Here is a 22,204-nt window from a genome sequence, read left to right as displayed (position 1 = left end):
AAGGTTACGTTGTTATGACTAACGTAATATTCATGAGCTAAATCGGAAATCCTCCGATACATCCTTCATAATAAAAGTCACCTCAATTTTAACCATGGGCACAAATCTTCTTTTTCCACTGTGGCTCTGAACCATCTGTCACAGACCAGTCTAGAATAATCCACATTAATGATAAGAACACGAGTAAACAAACGCGAGCGGAAAGAATCGGTGGACAGTTTGGTTTGTGAGGTGGCCTCGCAGTAGCAAAACCAGTATGATATGGTTTTGTACCACCAGAGGGAGAACTCAGTCAAAATACACTATAGACCAGACCAAAGCGGATTAGACCGGAACCTGCGTCGTCTAGTCTCGTGTTTACAAATGAACAAAAAGGTCAGGTGGAAAACACAGCGAAATCAGTAAATATTCTGACTGAAAGTCCCTTCCTTCTGAATTATGTTACTTGGATGGAGAAATTATTAATTTCGAGGTTCTTTAAACTTGACTGAAGTTGTAAAGAATGGACGCGCTGTGGACGAAGCCAATCGAAGGTGTGTAATTGCTTTTACCTGTCTATTTTTCTTTGTGGTAAAATGAAACACTGTGGTAAAATACAACACTACAAAACAAAATATAAAAATAATAGTAGCAATGTAGTAAATTCAGTCTGATCTGATTTCCACGATTATCGTGTATTATTCTAGAAGAGAACATTTTATTAGGTTTGAATTATTTGTGGCGCATCATATCACTTAAATGCATGCAACAGACATGGTATTTTTTTATTAGAGTATGCCTCTTGTTTAATAAGGATGTCATTCAACATGCAATATAGATGCTATTCCATAAATGTATAACCCAGACTATATTAACCTCAGTGCATATGCTGGCTCTCTCATTGATGCATGACTCTTTTTTTTAAAATTAAATATTTATTTTTTGTTTGTTTACCAGACCCCCTTTCATTGATGAGCTTCATGGTTCCTCCATTGAGGTTACTCTCTGCAGCCATGTGGCAGGTGACAGAACAGAGACAAGTGAAGCACTATGGGATGCTGGAGGAGTTTGTAACCATGGTGACGGAGGCTGTGCCTGAGCTCCTGAATTACCGTCAAAGAGCCCAGCTGATACTTGGATTAAGAGCAAGGGTAAGACATAGTACCAAATAACAAATAATTTAAGGGCCACCATGTAAAAACATAGCTTTTCTGTTTCTATAGAGAAAACTGGTTGCAGTTTAGTGTCTCTTATTTTGTATAGCTACTTCTGGAGTCGTGTCGTGTTAAAAATCAAGTCGATATGGACAATCTTCAGCCTCAGTTGGATCGAATCCGGGGTCCTCGTGTGAACACCACACTCAGTGAGGTATGAGAAGCAGAGCTGTCGTTGTGGACGGAAAACTGGGAATGTTGGCCCGTGGCCTGTGATGAGGGGGGCCCAGGCCCACCCATACAAATGTAGAATTTTAGCGATGGCCCTGATGAGAAGGTTGGGGGTGGTTTTTAGGACTGTATGGACATGGTTTTCACATGTTGTTTCTATCCACAGGTTGACAAAGACATTGAGGAATCTGAGACCCATTTTTTGGACCTTGTTCATACCATTATCAACAACCCTGTAGAGAGAGAGAACTTTTTCCAGGTTACCCACATATATACACATTCATAATACACTTTTTCCATGTTTCTGCCTTTATTCTGGTGTAATGAAATGCATTTACCAGTTTTCCATTCCTGTGTGCTTCATAGAATGTTTTCCCAGTGGAATACGGGCCAAAATTTGACAAAACAATTCATACACTTATGGAAGACTTCCTTTTACAGCTTGATCGGATGATATCAGTCCCAGATCTTTCACAGGTATGTTAGTAAATACAGTAACAAATTAATATTTTGTCAATTTTGACCTCAAAGCTAATAGATGTGGACTAAAAGACATAAAGGTTACATCAAGAATTCTAAAAACAAGTTATGCTTGGACATTCATGGTAAATATCTATCACTATTTATATGATTTTATTCCTCAGACGGTCTCGTGGCTCAGGGCTTGTCCCTCTCTTCTGGACAAGTGTCTTCAGTCAATTTCTGTCCCGAAGCAAATGAAGATCCTTCTTGAACACCAGAGAGCAAACGGACATCTTCTGGAAAATGGTAGTACTTTAAATGTAGTACAAATTTTTACGTTTTTGGTACGAAGACGATTGTTAAATGCATTAAAATAAAAGTTTACTCATTCTATTTACCCCATAATCATGCGAAAGATTTAATCATATGTGTGAATACACAATGCAGTTACATTGCAACTGTGCCTCAGGTGCATTCATTTGCATCTGTGTTCGTGATGTGAGTCAAACGGCCTGTACAATCTGAATTACAAAGGAACAGTTTCACTAACGAAACCCGAATCACAAAGGGACAGTTTCAAGGAAAACCATTTGTGGGCACTCCTTAGGGAGGTCCTAACTAGGTATGGGCAGCATGTTTAACTAGTTTATCTAGGTTTTTAAAATGTCAGCGAGACCACTGCAATACGTTTACTTCTGTTGCCCTTCGTCTAGCTGTTTTTGAACACAACCACACCTACTGTGTGAACGCCCCTAAGAAACATTTCTGATCAGGGTCTGGTGGGCCCTAATTATATGTGGCTTCCTTACTTATTAATTGTGTATTAGAAGAAATCAAGCACATTAGCGAGCCACCCAACATCTTCTAATTCGAATACTAAAAGATATAACACATTTTATTTATTTAACACATTTATCTCTCTGTTGCAGAGTCTCTTCCACTGGTTCGAGTCGTCATACCCAGCGAACACACAGAATCTGGTGACCCGTCTGAATTGGGAAACGATTTAGATGGTCTTGAAGATGATTGCCACAGTTCTATAACCTCATCTGATTTCCATATCTCTGGCTGGTCAGCTATGAAGGGAAAACTCAAGAAAGAGACAAATGAACTGATGGAGAGAGAGGATGAAGATGATGATGATGATGATGATAATAATGATGATGATGTTAATGATGATGATGATGAGGAATACTTGCCAACCAAAAGTGATAGGGGAACGCTTGCTCATTCTCGGAATCAAACAAGCATCAAAAAAACACTAGGGAAATCCAATAAAAGGAAAAGAGATGACAAAGACGTTGAAGTGTCCAGAGAATTCACGTTTATCAATCACTTGGGGGCGTATACAGGTGAGGTTACTATAACCAGTATTGGGGAAGCTACTTTGAAACTGTAGCTTACTAAGATATAAGCTACTCAGAATTTGACGTGATAGTTCACCAGAGAAATTTGAAATTCTGTCATCATGTAGTCAACCTCATGTCGTTCCAAACCGTGATCCACAGAAGAAAAAAGTAATTTGGGTTCGGAACAACATGAGGATCAGCAAATGATTACAGATTTTTCATTCTTGAATTTCACTAATGTAAGCAACAGAGCAGATTTTCATGTGTTTTTGCTTCATTTACGTAGACGAGGCTTCTTACCCCACCACCGAGGCTTCAAAAGTCCCTTGGACAGATGAAGAAACATTCAGTCTCATCGACATATGGGGGAAAGACAGTATCCAGCGGACTCTGAAAGACTGTGCCCACAACCGCCACATATTCAACCTCATTTCAAAGATGATGTCCGAGCGAGGGTTCGCCAGAACAGCAGAACAGTGTCACACCAGGATAAAACGCTTGAAAATGAGCTTTCGACAATGCCATGAAAGCAAGTGAGTTTACTAACTCATAAATACACTTTATGGGAACTTTGGGATAATTCACCCAAAAAAAAAAAAAAAATTTAGTCATCATTTATTCATCTTCATGTTGTTCCAAACCGTATGACTTTCATTCTTCTGTGGAACTTGGAAAGAGAGATGTCACTTGGGCCGGGAAATATTTTAACCAATAACATCGTATTCATTACTATTTCATGATCCAAAAAAGTCCTGATGGAAAAAAATCAAGTCCTTCCTTACATTCGTTTTCTCTCCTGTTGACGTGAAAAAAATGAACAACAATATGAGAAATTTGTGGGCCTTCAAGGCACGGTCCCATTTACCTTTGCATGGTGAAATTCCATGGGCGATCACTGAGCATGAAGTAATAAAGAAACTCGCCACTAAAATAATATCCTTGTCTATTGTGAATATTTAGTGTAGCTGATTACGAAGCTCCGCCCACACAGAGGTCACTGCCAAACCAAACAACTTCCTATCGGTCAACGTGGAGAATTTGAACTCCACGTGAAATCCGCGAGGGTAAATTCTTCGCCACCGGAAGGCCATCGCACGAAATTCACGATCGCGTGGATTCCCATTGAAATGACTGTATTTCGCCCTCAGAATTTCGTCATGCAAAGGTAAACGTGACAGTGCAGTTTAGATGGTTTCTATTAGTAACAAATAGCTCAAATTTACAAGAGATCTGACACATGACATATGGGAAACTTTGGATTGTGGGAAACCTTTAAAACTGAATTAGGAAGAAGCAGTAACTGAAGTGAATATGTGTTTGTTTGGCAGTATGAGAGGAAAAGTGCGACCCGAATGGAAGTTCTACAATCTGCTCGAGAAAATTCTCTGTGGTAAAGACTCCTTTACAAACCAGGAAGTCCGTATCAATGCTAAAGATGACACAATTTCAGACAAGTCCACAGGACAGCAGGAGGAAGAGGACACTACTGACCAGGAGTTTCTTGGTCATGCTGGACAGGAGGGTACTCTGATTTAGCATTTTTTGGATTTCTGGTTTCAGTTCCATTTTACTGTTGCTGAAGTCTAGCTGTTGACATTGGTCATTTTCAAGTAGGGTAACTTTGTATATTAAACTATAAATCAGTGTCTTTCTGTTATGTCCTCTCAAGACACTAGGAATGTTTCATGGACAGACCTAGAGACTCAAACCCTGATCAAGATCTGGGGAGAGGACAGAACCCAGCGAGAACTGAGAGGAGTCCACCAGAACGGACACATCTTCGCCATGATCTCCAAAAAGATGGCCGCTCACGGTTACATCCGAACGGCAGAACAGTGTCAGACTAGAATGAAGAGACTGAAGCAGTGTTTCAAACAGTGTTATGAGAATAACCTGTGAGTGCTTCACCATCTTTAATAGGGCATTGATTAAAAAGAAAGTTTAGATGATTTCCCTTTAAGATCAGACTAGATTAAACATATTAAGAGCACCCTTTGTAGTATATCAAATATGTAAAAAAAGCTGTTGTGTTGTTATTTTTCCCCAAAGCAGCAGCACGGAGGGCAAAGAGCAAGCTGAATTTAAATTCTATAAACAGATGGAGAAAATTATGAGTAATGAAGAGTCCAGTCACATGCTTTTGACAGAGGTCAAAGACGAAGAGTCGGACAGTGAATACCAGGTGTACACATACCAGGATATAGGTATGCATTTGTTTCCATAGTTCATGCAATCTATTAAAAGGGCTGTAAAAATGCATCAGTGCATCACAATACATCATTCTGACAACGAAAATTCAATGCAACGATAACTTGATTTAAAGACCCAATCAAACCGCTTTACGAGTGACGTATTTCCTATTGAACGTACAAGTGTAAAATGAGTCCTTAATATTTTTGGTTCTGTTTTTTTTTAGGAGTTCAACAGCTTATAGATTCTTTCAAAGCTATTAGACATTGACTAAAAGCTACAAAGTCCAGTTTTTTCTTTAATAATTAATTGAATTAATTTAATAACACTGTGTTGTGTGTTCATTTGTTATCCATAATATAAGTCTTGAACTAAAATTATATTAAAGAATATTGTACAAAATATACATTTTACTAAATAAACTGTACAAAAATAATTCACTCAGACGAACTGAGATGTGACAATTTCAGATTTTATGATGCATTACATCATTTAAATGAGAAATTGTAATCGAATTTTTGTCAGAGCAAATATTTACACCTCTACAATTTTCACGTAATACCTGCTTTCAACAAAAAGATAGAAGAGTTATACGCTTATTGACCACATGCAATGACCCAAATGTTCTTATAGAGTATGATTAAACATTGAGACATTGAAATGACACTGAAACTGAGCTTTTATATGTGCTCCTTTAATCACCACACACAGAAACAGCAGTGAACTGCACAGACGACAGGAAGAAGGTTGCATGGTCAGATGCAGAGACGTTGATTCTCCTGCAGTTATGGGGTGATGAGCAGGTCCAGCAGAACCTGCAGCGTTGCCCTCACAACGGCCACATCTACTCTGAGATCTCAGCCAAGCTGAACGCCCACGGCTACCCGCGCTCCGCTGAGCAGTGCCAAACCAGAATCAAACGGCTGAAGATCAGTTACCGGCAGTGCAGAGACCGCATCAGGCCAGTCACACACCCATTAAAACCTATTTATTGCACATTCAGTGGTTACTGTAAATTATTGCCTACAGTAATTTAGGCATAAAATAATAAACTAATATTCAATTTTGGTAAAACTTTACAATAAGGTTCCATTTATTAACGTTAGTTAACTACATTTGTTAACATGAACTAACAATGAAAACATTTTTACAGCATTTGTTAGTCTTGGTTGATGTTAATTTCAACATTTACTTGTACACTTTTAAAATTAAAAGTTGTATATGTCAACATAAGTTAATGCAATATGAACTAACATGAACTACCAATGAACAAGTGTGTTTTTATCAATTAGCATGAACAAAGATTAATAAATACTGTTTAAAAATATTGTTCATTGTTAGTTCATGATACCTCATGCATAATGTTAAATTTTTTTTTTAACTTATTGTAAAGTGTTAATTCAGTTTAAAATTATTGACAAAGATTAATGGCCAAAAATGTAATATTTAGCTGTGTCCCACATTTTGCACGCAACCCTGTTACCGAAACAAATCTAACATTCCATAAAACTGTGACACCAAGACGTAGCATCATTTGGACTTTGCTAAGATCTATGAGTAGATATAGTTTTATTATTATTATAAATTGCTAGAAAATTAAAAAATCATAGGTTAAAGTTGTATTTAGACTCATTAACATGGTTGCAAAAATTGCAACCTCAAAAAAAAAAATAAAAAAAAATAAACATTATTGGAAAATATAATTGCTCATATAATATTTAGTTTGACCACTTAGAATGACTACAGAAAATGTGTATAAGGAGAGCTTTTATAGTGTGAAGGCACTTACTGAATATTGCCAGAAAATGTAATATTATGTTTTAGAAATTGAAATAGGTTCTGCTTATGATTTCATTGTTTTTTTGTTTTTTTTTATCTCTGCAGTTCATCTGAAGCCGAACACGTAGATTTCAAATTCTATGATCTGATGGAAGACATTTTTCAAAAGAATTCTTCTCCCAAAGTGTCAGAAGTGCCAGATAATGAATCCTTTAGCACCATCAAATCAGGTGTTTTTATTATTTTAATATGACCAAAGTTTTTAACCATATTTTTAACCCTAAATTGTATAAGTATTATAACCCTAACTCCCTAACCCTAACCCTAGCCTATAGTTTTCTGTTTTGTGTAGACTTTTATTTTTGCAGATATTACTTTGTACTACCAGTACAGCAGTATCTCTACTAGCTGACACAGTATAAACCCTCATATTGCCCGACACTATTATGGACTGTCTACAGTCCCTTAAAATAAAGTTTTTCCTTCCTTCAGAATCTCAGGAGGCCTGCAGCAGTGTGGAGCAGACAGCATCGGGTTTCTGGTTAGACGCAGAAACCGAAGCTCTCATTGATGTGTGGGCAGAAGATGAGGTGCAGAACGCCCTGAGAGGCTCCGTCCATAACGGCCACGTATTTGCTGATATAGCAGAGAAACTGAACAGTCAGGGATTCCTTAAAACACCAGAGCAATGCAGACTGAAGATCAAGAACATGAGGAAGAATTTCCGGCAGTGTTACGAAAAGAAAAAGTGAGTTATTTTTGCTGGTTGACTTTACAAATAACTGGACAGTTTCATGAAAAGCTTTTTATTTGAGGTTTAGTAATGTCCTCAATATTGTTCTCATCTAGATGTGGCATAAAGGAAGTAGGTTTTAAGTTCTATGATAAACTGGAGCAGGTGTTGGGCGATGAGGACTTTTCCACGGATGACTTTGAAGAGAAAGATGATCAGGATGCAGGTATGTGACATCCATCCATCCACTTGATTTTCTTGTTTACTGATTCTCATCATCCTGACATTCTTCCTCAGAATCCCAGTGGGCAGGAGTTGTTGCAGTGACTGAATCGGGCAGGAAGATGCCCTGGTCACACCAGGAGACCCAGGCTCTGCTGGAGATCTGGGGTGAGGGACGTGTGCAGCACAGCCTCAAGAGCTCCCTGAAAAACAGGCACATCTACAGATACATTTCAAAGAAAATGGCAGCACTGGGTTTCAACAGAACGGGCGAACAGTGCCACTCACGGGTGAAAAGACTCAAAGCCCAGTTTTACTATGAAGGGTGAGTCAGAAACTCAGATGTGTCGCTTGTTTACAATTTTGGAACAATAAATACTGTTTATACTGTAAACATATTGCATACTGCACAAATAGTGTGTAGTTATGATGTAATCAGTGATTCTGAACATAGCCAGAGTTTGAAGTAAATATTTAGAAATATGTTTCTACTCCCTTATTTTTTCAGCAAGGAAGAGTGTAAATTCTACGACCGGATGGAACAGATTCTTTTAAAGGACACAAGCACTGACAAAACGTCTGATGAGCAGGACATCAGCGAGCTGGAATCCATAACTGATTCGGATTCAGGTATACTGGACAAAAGTTCATCTTAAGATTGGTCATGCCAATCATTTACACTTTCTTTTCCTTTTGATCTATTACAGAAATATAAAATGATCATCAAAATTGACCCTATTTACTTTCTAAATACACATTCCTGGTCTAATTGACAGTGATTAGTTGGTGCATGTTATTCCAAAGAAAACATTGTTATCTTTGTATTCTATTGTCAAAATTATTTTCAAAGTAATGTCAAACTTACTCCACCTCTGAAAAGGCTTTCCTTTTCAGCCGATATCATTGAATATCCTGTTTCCCTTAGAATTACATCACATTATGAAAGAAAAAAATGGGCTGCAGAAGCTTTTTCATGTTGACTTATAAGTGATAGTTCACAGGAAATGGGAGGTTGAGTAAATGATCACCATATTCCATATTTGGTTGAACTATCCCTGTGAATCTTCTTTTCTAACTTAGATCCCTAAATAAGTTCATCATGAAAGTCATTGAATATATTTTTGATCTGCAGAAACAGCATTTGGATGTTTAAAAATGTGTTTGCATGCCTAGAATCAGCAGCTCTCTCCAAACCTCCCTCTGGGGAAGGGCCGAAGCTGACATGGGGTGACGTTGAGACGCGGGCTCTCATATCCATCTGGGGGAGTGATAAGATCCAGGAGAAGCTGAAAGTCAGTGTCATACGCAGACCTATTTTTGAGCAGATCGCTCAGGCCATGGCTGATAAGGGCTTCAGCAGAACCGCAGAACAGTGTCGGACCAGGATCAAAAGACTGAAGGCCAGCTACCGCCAGTGTCTGGACAGTTACAGGTAAATGCAACAACAAAGACCTCAAATGTTGCTGTAATGCTCTTTAAAACTACAAGTCAAATATAAGAATTGTATATGTTTGACTTTCTACATATAGAAATAATGGGGAGAAGGTGTATTGGAAGTTCTTCAACCAGATAAAGAAAATATTTGAAAAGTATCCATATTTAGATGAGGCCGAAACCACCGTGACTCAAAAGCCAAAGACAGTTGGGAGGGAAACCGCCAGCACATCTGCAAATGCATAAAGCTCAGGTGAATATATTATTAATCGTAGTTGAAGAAATAATTCACCAAAATATGAAAATGATGTCACTATTTACTCATTCTCGTGTCATTCCAAACCTCCATTTGTTTTCCTGTATTTATTTTCCATGGATGAATGGTGACCTAAATTTCGGTCTGTTCCTCACAACAACAAAAATAAAACCTTGGAATATAGTGCTTGAGCCGTATTAACTACTTTTTATGATACTTCTGTGGTGTTTTTTGTCCTTATTGGAACTTGACAAATGTCAAGTGCTGCATAAAGATTCTTCAAAACATTTCTTTTGTTTTCCATGGAAAAAATAACAGCTTATGGATTTGGAGTGACCTTTAAAAAGGGTGAGTAGATGCTGACAGAATTGTCACTTTTGGTTGAATTGCCTATTTGAATTGCATTTTAAAGTAGATACTATAAAGTTTTGATGTTTACAAGAAATAACTGTTTACTTCATTAGTGATTAATCATATGTCATCTTATTGCAGTTTTCAGTCTAACTCCACCACAGAATCTCCTGTGGAGTGTGCATAAGACTGACTTTCTCCTCCATATCTGGCCTGAGAGGTACAAACGGGACCTGACATTGAGGTATTTTCTGTCACATGGCCTGTGGATGATGGAGCAAGGGGACACACAACCCCCTGACCAGCTGAGTGCAAAGGCACCGGTACATGATTTCTGCACATCTAAAAGACATTTGCCTACCAGTGCTGTTGTTTTGTGGCTTTAGTTGATCACACATTTTCACAGGGAACACTGAACTGTCTCAACTTCTTCCATGACTTTGAAGGCAGTATAATATTTGCATAGCAAGGTGTTATTTGGATTAGTCATTTCCTCAGAGACCAATCAGTGCTATTTCCTTTGTACTTTGTAACTGTAGTTTTTTTTTTTTTTTTTTTTTAACCATCTATTATGAAAAATGACAAAGATGGCATAAAATCTCATTTTTCTCAGACTGTTTTTTAAAGTCGTGGACTCAAAAATCAAGTAACAGGAATGTGAATAAGCTTAGTTCGATTTTGTTGCAAATTTTATGATAAAAAAAAAAAACAAAAAAAACACTGAAATATTTTATAACATAATGGGAACGTGTGAATTTAGCTAATCTTTATCTTCCTGGTTTAGACTGATTTTTCCTGGAGTGAATAATGTCTTCTAAAAACAACTTCCACTACTGAATTATTATTGTTTATTTTTATCGTAATGAGAAGCAATTTTAAGAGGAAAAGTCATGACCTGGAAATAAATGCAACACTAAAGATTTCCTTGTTACATAAATGCATTAGATATGAGTATATTTGATTTGCTAGATTTAGCAACAAAATATGTAGTTTACCAGTACACAGGATGACGCCAAATCTCATTAGCATAAGAGTGAGCACAATGTGTATGATCCAAATGTTGGATCCAAATTATGTAAATTAAGGTTTAAGCTCACATTCTGTCCACTTTCTCTGTGTAAAAAATACCTTGCCAAGTTGTGCATTGCACTGTAATTATGGAATAGTAGATAATACGATGGCTTAAAACAAGACATTTATAGCAATAAGCCACCTTTGTTTAGGAGACAAGATAATCAGAACTGAAATGTATCCATTAATTCTCTGGATGGGCAATTTTGTAACCTCCTTCCGAACTCGGAGAAAACGACAAAAATATGCCATAACCTTTCGTTAATTCTTCTGTACATAATTCACGATACTTTGTTGTATTGAGTGATTTTAATCACATATTGCTTTCAGCCATTTTACTGTGCAATAAACAATTATTTATTTGTATGTTGAAGTCATCCAGCATGATTGAAATACCATGATGCCTATTAATGCAACATATTTCAACAGGTTTAATGGTCATGTCATGTTTCAACTGCAGACTCCAATGTTCAGTCAAGGGCTTTTGGGTTCGAGTTTCTTACGGCCACGGGTTTGCTCAAAGCTCCTTCTGCGGTCTGTGCGCTCGCCCAGATGAATTCTCTCGTGCTTCTTAAGAGGACCAGCAAACTTGAAGCTCCTCCCACAGTGAGAGCACTGCCACGGCCGTTCACCTGTGTGGCTGAGCATGTGGTTCTTCAGGTGAGAAGAATGCTTGTAGGTCTTTCCACATCTCTCGCAGGTGAACGGGCGCTCACCTGTGTGCACACGCTCGTGTCTCTTCATGTTACCGATCTGAGAAAAGGCTTTTCCACATATTTTGCAGTGGAATGGCCGCTCTCCGGTATGTATGCGCAGATGGCACCTCAACATCTCTGGTCCTGCAAAGGTCTTTTGACAAAGACTGCATGGGATCTTGTCCCGGGGTTTTTCATGGTTGCGCTGGTGCTTCTTTAAGTCGAACATGTAGACGAAGGACTTGCCGCAGAGAGAACACAGGTACTGCCGCTCACCTGCGTGATAACCTTTGTGTCTTCTGAGAAGGCTGGCGTAGATGAAACTTTTCCCGCACAGGTTACACTGGTATGAGCGCTCCATGGAATGGTGTCGGACGTGGATGGACAGCTTGAATGCTGTCGGAAACCTCTTGTCACAGTGAGGGCACTGGTGGAGGTTCTCCGAGGTGTGGCATTCGCGATGAATCTTCAGATATGAGCCCTGGGAGAAGCTCTTGCCGCAGACGGTGCAGTTGTACGGTTTTTCGCCCGTGTGCACGCGGATGTGCTTGATGAGGTCTGCTTTTTTGCGGAAGGTCTTGATGCACTGCGTGCATTTGAAAGGTCTGGCTAGCGAGTGTGTTTTGATGTGATTGGTCAAGAAGCTGAGACACCGGAAGCTTTTACCACAGTCTGAACACTGGAATGGACGCTCGCCTGTGTGAGTGCGCATGTGATTGCGCAGCAGGCACTCGAAACGAAACTCTTTGTGACATTCGGGACACGTGTGTCGTTTCTCCTCTTGCATTGTCTGTGATTCAGAAGCTGCGGCAGCTGTCTTTTTGGAAACAGCAACTTGTGGTGGGCTGCTCTTTCTGTGGATGATGGACTTTACAGATGGTGGTCTTTCTATGACGGGAACATAGATCATTTCCTCCCTCACAATCTCAACAGGATTCGGAGGCAAAACTGGTAGAGAGATGCCCTTTCCAGTTAATTCTGAGATCCACTGCTCTAAGCTGACTTGCCTCACACCAGATGCTTCAATCATATCTGGTTGTTCTAGGAACTGCAGCTGAGTCGTCTCCTCTACCTCATTTTCAAACTCTGATACAACCACAGCAGAACCATCTGCAGTGAGGTAGATTTGCTGGACTTCACAGATCTCTGAATCCTTCTCTTCACAAATTGTCTCTTCTTGTTCTAAGACTTCCTCTGTTTCTTCAGTGCTGGCTACTGCTGTAAACTCCTCGCTGTCTGCTACATCCTCTTCAGTATAACTGTGAGCAGGGCTCATTATAGTAATGGCCGCTTGTTCAGTTTCTGATTCGTTCTCGGTGCCACTAGATTCAACGATAATTGTCTCTTGTGCGATGGAAGTGGTTGGTAAACTTTCCTCATGTTCAATGGTAACGGCAGGCGAGATTGTCTCTTGTGCAACTGGTTGAGGCAAACCAACCACTTCAGCTGTAGAAGGAATGGACACTGTACGACAAAAAAAAAAAAAAAAAAAAAAAAAAAAAAAAAAAGGGAAATGCTAAAATTATTCCAATAATGGCTTGGCAGAAACATCATTTTAACAAATCAAACTTTTCTATATATATTGGTGAATCTCATGCAAACATTATGCCCAGGTCACATTTCTGCCTAAAATCAAAACCAAATATTAAGATTTTGGTAAAAAGAAAATGAAGTGAACTGTTAAGATTTTTTTTTGTTTTGTTTTTTTGCATTGTAACTCATTTCATGACTATTAAGCACATTTCCCACCAAAATTCCCATAACCGTCATTTATTTGGGTTTTTTTTTTTTTTTTTTTTAACATTTACACTACTCTGATTTTTATTACTGAAATGCAATTTTTATGTATTACAAAATAATAATAAAAAATACTGTAATATTGACTTTTTTTAATTTAAGATAGTAAAACAAATACCACCATGATACAGTAAATATTTTTAAATTTAAAGAATATAGAATTTTTTTCACATAACTACACAATGTGAAGGCTTTTTTTTTTTATTAAAGTTTCATGAAAATTACATTACAATGCAAAAACTCTACGTAGATGGTTCTAAATTATGACCCTGGATGTAAATATGGTTTTGTAATTAAGCTCACTTTCACTGATAAATCTTTGAGAGTGCTCATTATTTCTCACAAGGAGTTGTCTGATTTTGAAGTGTTGAAGCACATCCTTGATCTCAACTGGATCTGATAGTGGCTGCACAATCTCCTCCATCATAGACAGGCCACCACAAAGCCTTGAAGCCGTCTGAGGAAAAACACAATGGCCCAGTCAAATGGACAAGGGTTACCCACTCTGCTTCTGTAAACAGACCATTTCCTTGTTGAAAAATGTTCATATGATGAACAATGCATTTAACAGCCTTTCACTAGGGAGGACAACCCACCTCTTTAAGGTTGGGAACAGGTAGCAGATCTTCCACTCGAGACAGGAACTCCCATGCCAGGCTTTGCATCACTGCATCGTATCCTGATCCATATTCTATAGGAAAGACATGCTGAAAACAGAGAACCCGGGGTGAAACACTTTCTAAGATTACATTTCTGAGCGAGAGAGAGACCACAAAAGACATGAAAGAGGCAAACAGATATAAATGTCTAACCTGAATGAAATTCTCTTTCTTTTCTGTGTCCTCTAAGATGCTGTGCACCATTCTAACAAATTTGTTATTGATGATCTCACTTTCCACATCTTTACACTGCAATAAATTGAAAGTGGTAAAAAGAGGTTACTTATGTAAAAGAGATGGAATTATTGTATATGGTTGCTGCTAAAAATAACACTTGCTTTGTGTGTGAAATTTCGAAGTGAATCCAGATGTGCCTGAATGATCCAGAGGTCTGGTGGTTTATCTTTCAGACAGAGCTCCAAGATCACCTAAAACATTGGCAGAATTTGATCCATGTTGTCTCTGAATTCAAACTGATTCAATGTTGAGCATGTAAGCTAATGTAAACATAAATATCCATCATAACACTCATTTTCTTACATTAGGTAATTTAAATATGAATACTGAATAAGCTGTTGGCTGTTCATGTTGTTCAACTCAACTGAGGTTTACCTTTTTCCTCAGGTGAAAGATCAGTTTATTAACCAGACTTCGACTCATGATGTCTGGAATAGTCTCTGTTACCAGCACCACAAACTGCTCCAGCTTCCCATATTGTGTCACATTACGACGCTGAATCACCTGCCATAAAAACGCCGACATCAGCCGGAGAGGTGGCACAACCAGACGCAGGGCAGAGAGAGGTAGAGCAGGGATTGCTTGGGGTTGGGGAAGAGGAAAATATGGATGGTGCAGGTAAATATTAATACAAATACAAGTTAATTTGATCAGAAAGCCTTCTACTTGATGTTTCACTTAGATGTTAAACTTAATTATAATTGTGGGGTAAAGTCCTGATACTTCTAAGAACTCTTATATTAAGCAAGGAATAACTTAATAAAAATAAAAGAGACAGACAGACACAGACACACTCCTGTTCTGATTCTGGAGTACACTGAATGAATGCCTACATGTTTTATAGATTGCATCTTATTAATAATTTATGTGTGGAAGGGGGGTTTAGCTGTCTGTGAGGCAGGGATCAAGTTTAGAAACTTTATTACATGCCTTTTGTCTAACTTTAGAAGAAGGGGTTAATTGATGTATGCCTGTGATGAAGTTGGTAACTGTAAATCCTACAAAACTCAAATCAAAAATACAAATTTTGCATTGCACATAAATCTTAAAGGGTATTCTGAAAAACTCTCACCATAACTTAAATCTTAGTTGTAATGACAAAACTAATTTTACTGAATAAAATCCATTTATAATGCAATAAGAACAAAAAAAAAAAAAAAAAAAAAAAAAACCTAGTTTTGGGAACTCCTAGCACTATTCAGCATAGACACTTCAATATTTCGAAAAATAACACTTATTGTCACATCATAGCTACAGTCATGAGACAGATGAAAAAAAAGAGGACTTTATTTTCAAGGCCTCTATTAAAATAATAACAAACACGTGTTTGAGTTGTATGGTGCGTCAGTAACTTTAACAGGATTGGTTTTGCTAGCTTCACTCTCTTAGCATTTAGCTGACAAGCTAAACAACTTACCCGCCTCGCGACTCTCTACGTTAAAGAGTTCCATTATTTACGGTTAAAATAAGTCTGTATGTTTGTCTCTGTTAAACTTTAACGATTCACATCACTGAATTAAACAGTTACACCTCGCTGGCGAACGGTTGTCGTGAAGTTGACCGAAGCAACGAACAACAACATTCAACCGGAAGCAGGTTGTTCGCGCCTTTTGGGAATTTTGAAATAATGGCTGCACTCGGCGGCCTCTTGAGGTCTGGCGGAGAACGGACGCAATGTCCAGTGAGTTCACGCTGTAACATTTAAAACAAAATGTGTTTAACTTGTTTGAAGAAGACATGGCATTTACAGATGACAAATTCCAAAGCAAAGCCCAACTTTGACCAACAAGGAATTCATTCAAGTGTAAGTACCATCAAACAGTTCGACAGCAAATCCTTTACATGGCACACACTGTTTACTCAAGTGAATATTTCTTAGGGTGGGTGTATTTTTGTAATATATGCACAAACAGTGTCTCACAATAATAATAATAATAATAATAATAATAAAAGCTATTTTACATTTCAGACAAAGTTCATTGACTTTCTGTGACAACATGCCCCAGTCGCGTAATTATGGGAACCTATCATGAAACAACCTGTTATCGGCTTTTCAGCTAAATAAAAAATATTAAATACAACCAATAAATTCCATATATTTACATAAAGTTTAAGCTGCAACTATGTATTTTGTCGGGCTGTCTATTTTAGTACTTGTTTGCTTCTATGCTTTAGTTAGAAAATAAAGTTTAACCCTATAAAGCAGTAAGAAAATTATATATATTTTATATATATATATATACACACACACACACACACACACACACACTGGCGGCCAGAAGTTTGGAATAATGTACAGATTTTGCTGTTTCGGAAGGAAATTGGTACTTTAATTCACCAAAGTGGCATTCAGCTGATCATAAAATATAGTCAGTACATTACTGATGTTAAAAAACAGCACCATCACTATTTGAAAAAAGTCATTTTTGATCAAATCTAGACAGGCCCCATTTCCAGCAGCCATCACTCCAACATCTTATCCTTGAGTAATCATGCTAAATTGCTAATTTTGTACTAGAAAATCACTTGCCATTATATCAAACACAGCTGAAAGCTATTAGGATTTTTTGATGAGAACTGTTTGAAGTAGTTTAAGAAGTTCTGGACATTGTTTTCAAATTGTAATAGTAATTTTTCACATTATTAATGTCATGACTATACATTGTGATCAATTGAATGCCACTTTGGTGAATAAAAGTACCAATTTCTTTCCATAAGAGCAAAATCTGTACATTATTCCAAACTTTTGGCTGCCTGCGTGTATGTGTGTGTGTGTGTGTGTGTGTGTGTATGTATATATATATATTAGTAAATGGAGCTGTTTTTAACCTATATAAAAACAATGTTTTTAATGTGATTTTTGTTTCTGTTTTTGTATCATTTGATGCATGTGGCTTGATTATGTATAAAGATCATTATCCTCCTGAGACCCAGCAATTCATTGTTGTGTAGGACTTTTGTTATTTAAGTTTCTCTTAGCCCATACATGCCACAGAAGTAAATCTTGGATTATTTTAAGAGGACACCCTGGGCTTTTCAGACATATTAAATGTTTGTGAGTTTGGCCATGACAACAACAACTCCTTGGTCTACTGAAATGTATGACATAACAAATTCAGCACATCAAATAAACTATGAATAAAATCTTTTTATTTTTGTTCAGAAAAATATCATATACTTTTTATGCACCAAACACTATATTAACGGTTAAAAAAGTTAAATTGTAAAACCTTTTTTTTTTTTTTTTTGGCTGGGTTTTATGAGGTTAATTAAGTAAGATGACATCATAATAGCTTGTAATGTAAAACAATGAGATCTTTATAATGACAGAGTAGGCTGCATATATAAAAGTACATATAAATATCAGTTCCCACTTTAAATATATCTTATAAAATTAGAAGTCAGTATTTTCAAAATTAAGTGTTTTTATTGCGGTGAGCATGAATGGAATGATGATGGTGAGATATACCTCAAAAGCTTGTTGTATCATATTTGATGCAAGCATTTAGTTTTCTTTTAAATAAAGTTTAAAAAAATATCAGTAACAATAGTAATGTTATTATTACTTTAACGTTATCAAAATCAGCAAAGATTTCACAGCAAAAAGACGTGCATCACAAAATAAAGGCTGCCATTTTTGACATGATATTACAAGGTCTTCTACTTCTAGAAGAGTATAGAAACTTTAATCAGGAATGTTAAAAAGGAGTTCAATCAAATGCATTTTTACCTCTTTGTTTTATAAATTAATTACAAAAGAAAATGTCGATTAGTTGCAGAGTTCAGATTTCAGATAATATGATTGGCAACATTTCGAATGAGTCATAAAACACATACAGTTATAATAAAAAGACACATTTGCTGTGACTTTTGTACTCTTCATACTTATTGCAATTGTGCATGAATGCACAAAGAGTCTACTAACAACCACTATACTGTGTCTCTCTCACCATTTTCATTCTGGTCCCATCTCTCATCCTTGCCTGTCTTACTCTCTTTTTATTGACAGATGTCTTTTTCTGAGAAGCACCTCTGTTCATAACACAGTTAATTAGTGGAAGAGACAATAAAGGGTTCTGTGGAAGGAAGGAATAATAGGGTGAAGGGGAATGAGGAGAGGAGGGAGGGAGTGGGGCACATTTCCTAACATCCTAGCCGTTTCTATCATCTGTCGAGGGAGATACTGCTCTATTCATAGATTTTATAGTTATGGATCATAATCATGGGGCATTTCCTATGTGTGTGTATGTGTGCATGCGCTATATCTGACTGTAATATATAAGGTTTATTGAGCCAGTGTTTGACAGTGTATATTATAAACAGATAACTTTTTCTCTCAAGGTAAGTTAAAGTATGAAGATAAAGAATTAGCTGTCCCTCATTTAGAAGGAGAAAAAATAATTACAAAACAGATCAAATCTTAAATCCATAAGAGAGGAGTTAATATTGACTGAGATGAAGTTTTCTCAGCCTACCTGGGTGTGGCCTGTTAATGGTAAAGACTTTGTATTTTGCTCTTTTAAGCCTACATGTTTTGGATGAACTAGTAAACTAAATGTGGACGACAAGACAAAAAAGTGAAGGTATGTAAATTTGTACTTGTATTCTTCTAAAGCAAAACCAACAACAGAAAAAGAGCCTTGTTGTATAACAGAGTATGTTCAGAAAACATATGCATTCATATATGAATACTGTATGTTGTTATATGAATATAACAGTATGCTTCTAGTTAACATATCTGTTGTCTGCTCCACAACCGATAGGAACATGTTATAATCAATGTGATGTACACACCACAGAGCTGTAAGTGAAATATCTCTACACATGTCCTTGAATACAGACACATACATAGCCCTGCATGACTGAGTAATGCTGAATATCTTATAAAATTTAATCTAAAAAGTAATCAATACCTGTGTTGTAGAAATATTACATTAATAATGGCTTATTAAGGCCACATATCGATCAGTACAGACATTTATGATCCTGACTTGTGGATACTGCACCAGTAGAGGGAGATCTGGAGAAGGGTGGGCTAACAGTAATCTAGCCATATAACCACTAAACATCGTCAGAGACGCAGTATAGTCAGCCAGCCTTTGCAGAAGCATGAAGCATTTGTGATCAAGAGAGTGTAAGAAATTTTTGAAATAAACAGCGGAATACTGCAGGGAATCTGCAGACGAAGATAAGGGTGTCACGCGTTCATCCGCTAAATACGATTTATGGTGAAATTAGGGTGTGAAGAGGCAGAGAGGTGGGTTGATGACCAGCCATAAAACACTGGCGAGATGAGGAAAGACGTAAACAACAGAGGAGAAACAAAAGAAGCTTGGAAAAGGGAGGAGGAAAAGAGAGAGTGAAACAGGAGGTAGATAAAGACCATGAGCTCTGCGCCACCGTATGACTCCCTGCCAGCTCGGCCAAGCCCCTGTTGTGCAAAGGAGTGGGAAAGAGAGCTGCACGGTGCTCAACGACTGTCCTCGCCACTACGGCCAGCTCTGCCAACGCTGCCTTCAGTCTCTCGACGGCCCTCTGCACTCCCTGGATATTTGCTTTCACCCTCCCAAGAGTACATTGACCAACAGCAACGACTTTCATTGTCGTTGTGCTCGGAGGCTTCGCTGGCACCCCCTGTTCCTGCAGTGGGTGCTGCTCCACCGTGCTGCCGGGCGGTGGGAGTCATGCCCTTACTGCGTCTTGCACTCCTGATTTTCAGCTTCCTCTTTTGGGCAGCAGGGCTTGCGATCTTCACCCTTGGGGTATGGGCACAAGCTTCGTTAGCCGACTACATGCTACTGTCAGCTAACCGCTACCCCAATGCGCCCTTCATCTTGTTAGGCACAGGGGCTGCTGTGACCGTCTGGGGCTTTTTAGGATGCTTGGGCGTTGCTGCCAACCTGCCGTTCCTCCTGCGGGCTTATGGCTTCTTCCAGTTGGCTACACTATTGGGTGGTCTGGCTGCAGGTCTCTCAGGGCTCTTCTACAGGGAGGAAATTGCAGAAGGGTTCCGTAGTGGCCTGCAGAAAGCTGTATTGGACTATGGAGAAGATGAGGGCTGTGCAGATGCGCTGGACAGCCTTCAGAGGGCACTAGAGTGCTGTGGTGCTGAGGGTTGGCGAGACTGGCTGATGTCTGATTGGGCCATTCAGGATGCTGTTTACTTAATGGGAAGTTCTGGAAATTACTCCTTTGCCGTTTCGTTACCAGATAGTTGCTGTATAAGGCGCAAAGGCTGCCGCAACAGACCATTGCCAGAGAACGAACGTGGGAACATACAGCCTGCAGGGATTCACGCCCACGGTTGTTTCCGCAAAGTCTTCAGCTTTGTCAATGAGAACGTCTTTCACATTGCTGCAACAGTTTTAGGTCTTGCTTTCACCCAGGTGGCAGGTATAGCCCTTGCATGTCTGCTTGCCAATCGTCTTGCACCTAGGCTACGAAGACGAGCTCACTGAAATTTAAAGCACCATGAATCAAAAGGCCACTGACAAAATTATGTCCTCTCCCTGTGTTTTCGCATTGCATTTTCAGGTCCAAGGAATGCCTACTTAGTCCATATTTGGACAACAGAGCTTAGGGCTTTAAAATTGTAGACCTTGAGCTGTAGTTGTCAACCAAAAACTTTCTTCAAAAAGCATGGAAGGTACAGTTAAGCATGTTACATCGAGAACTCTGATTTTTATTATTTTTTTTCTGGAGGGGACCAGACGGTGTTTTTGAACAAATGCAACAAAATGTCAGAAATAATACATTTAAATGTGAATTGTAAATATTTAAGTAGAGTGTAATATAAACCTTTGTGGATGGTCTTATGTATATATAGCTTGCATGATTTCAGAGTGACTTATGTGTTTGTCTTGTAGAGTAACGTAAAGTAAAAACTATGTTAATAATATACAACAATGCCAGTTTTAATTGATCAAACCCAGAGTTCTGTGATGCTGTAGATAAGCAAGTGGTATCCCTTGTTACTGTATGATTCTTGTATACAAAGTGCTTCAATATGCATTCTGTATTTTTTTTTCTATCAGTGGCATAAGGCTTCTAAATGAATTTTCCCTGAAATGCTTTATTTGTACATTCATTATACAAATATTGACAATTAAAAGAATGAAAAAAGACACAAATGTATTGTTCTTAAAAACGACCTGCATAAGAGGGATCTTGGACACAACAGGGAAGGCAGAGTTTGCCACCAAAGATACTTGATTCATATCAGTAGTTTTCTCTAACCCTTTCTCTGTGTAATGATATGTGTATAATGAGTTGTTGGTGCAACAATACAAGTTTAGTGCAAGTATTTAAACCCTTATTTGTATTTGTATTGTGTGCTAGTTATTGGTGCTACCCAAAGTAGATTGGATTAGTGGCAGACAAGTGAAGATTAGCAACATTTTGGATGAGCCACAGTATTTTCCTGTTTTTTTTTTTTTTTTTTTTGGTCAGTTTAATGGGTCTTGACCTAAAGCTCTGTGAAAAAATTAATTTGAATTAACTCTTTAAACTTAAGGAATGGAAATCAGTAGCCTGCACGAGCCTTAATCAATTAGTTTGTCAAGATTACAGGGATCAATGCATCAGTCAACATTCAAATAATGATCT

At 38.0% G+C, this 22,204-nt stretch overlaps 3 protein-coding genes across 7 annotated transcripts; 2 read left to right on the top strand and 1 right to left on the bottom strand.

The window, feature by feature from the left end:
* Nucleotides 1-130: 130 nt before the first annotated feature.
* LOC127434867 (uncharacterized) lies at nucleotides 131-11,577 on the top strand. 4 transcript variants are annotated; one of them, XM_051687897.1, is made up of 21 exons: nucleotides 131-533; nucleotides 937-1,130; nucleotides 1,243-1,347; nucleotides 1,531-1,623; nucleotides 1,731-1,841; nucleotides 2,009-2,132; nucleotides 2,756-3,178; nucleotides 3,462-3,708; nucleotides 4,504-4,697; nucleotides 4,845-5,070; nucleotides 5,225-5,379; nucleotides 6,077-6,326; nucleotides 7,250-7,374; nucleotides 7,637-7,892; nucleotides 7,994-8,103; nucleotides 8,175-8,424; nucleotides 8,608-8,729; nucleotides 9,273-9,531; nucleotides 9,629-9,786; nucleotides 10,108-10,137; nucleotides 10,282-11,577. In XM_051687897.1, exons 1-19 carry the CDS (start codon nucleotides 503-505, stop codon nucleotides 9,777-9,779), a joined length of 3,426 nt encoding a protein of 1,141 aa, XP_051543857.1. In that variant the 5' UTR covers nucleotides 131-502; the 3' UTR covers nucleotides 9,780-9,786; nucleotides 10,108-10,137; nucleotides 10,282-11,577. The 4 variants fall into 4 exon arrangements, with proteins under 4 accessions (XP_051543857.1, XP_051543858.1, XP_051543856.1 ...); XM_051687898.1 differs by lacking the exon at nucleotides 10,108-10,137 and having other exon boundaries at nucleotides 5,228-5,379; XM_051687896.1 differs by lacking the exon at nucleotides 10,108-10,137.
* LOC127434869 (zinc finger protein 502-like) lies at nucleotides 10,299-16,860 on the bottom strand. The gene is made up of 7 exons (XM_051687901.1): nucleotides 16,017-16,860; nucleotides 14,975-15,180; nucleotides 14,701-14,790; nucleotides 14,516-14,611; nucleotides 14,300-14,410; nucleotides 14,007-14,160; nucleotides 10,299-13,370 (listed from the first exon to the last, which is right to left on the bottom strand). Exons 1-7 carry the CDS (start codon nucleotides 16,048-16,050, stop codon nucleotides 11,686-11,688), a joined length of 2,376 nt encoding a protein of 791 aa, XP_051543861.1. The 5' UTR covers nucleotides 16,051-16,860; the 3' UTR covers nucleotides 10,299-11,685.
* LOC127434872 (tetraspanin-7-like) lies at nucleotides 15,121-21,829 on the top strand. Of its 2 annotated transcripts, none has more exons than XM_051687905.1 (2): nucleotides 15,121-15,217; nucleotides 18,609-21,829. In XM_051687905.1, the coding sequence occupies exon 2, from the start codon at nucleotides 19,984-19,986 to the stop codon at nucleotides 21,055-21,057; it is 1,074 nt and encodes a 357-aa protein (XP_051543865.1). In that variant the 5' UTR covers nucleotides 15,121-15,217; nucleotides 18,609-19,983; the 3' UTR covers nucleotides 21,058-21,829. The 2 variants fall into 2 exon arrangements, with proteins under 2 accessions (XP_051543865.1, XP_051543866.1); XM_051687906.1 differs by having other exon boundaries at nucleotides 15,195-15,217; nucleotides 19,124-21,829.
* The last annotated feature ends 375 nt before the right edge of the window (nucleotides 21,830-22,204 follow it).

Source organism: Myxocyprinus asiaticus, chromosome 45, assembly GCF_019703515.2.
Source record: "Myxocyprinus asiaticus isolate MX2 ecotype Aquarium Trade chromosome 45, UBuf_Myxa_2, whole genome shotgun sequence".
Taxonomy (NCBI): domain Eukaryota; kingdom Metazoa; phylum Chordata; class Actinopteri; order Cypriniformes; family Catostomidae; genus Myxocyprinus; species Myxocyprinus asiaticus.
Note: the sequence above shows the minus strand (reverse complement) of the source record. Positions and strands in the feature narration are given on the sequence as shown.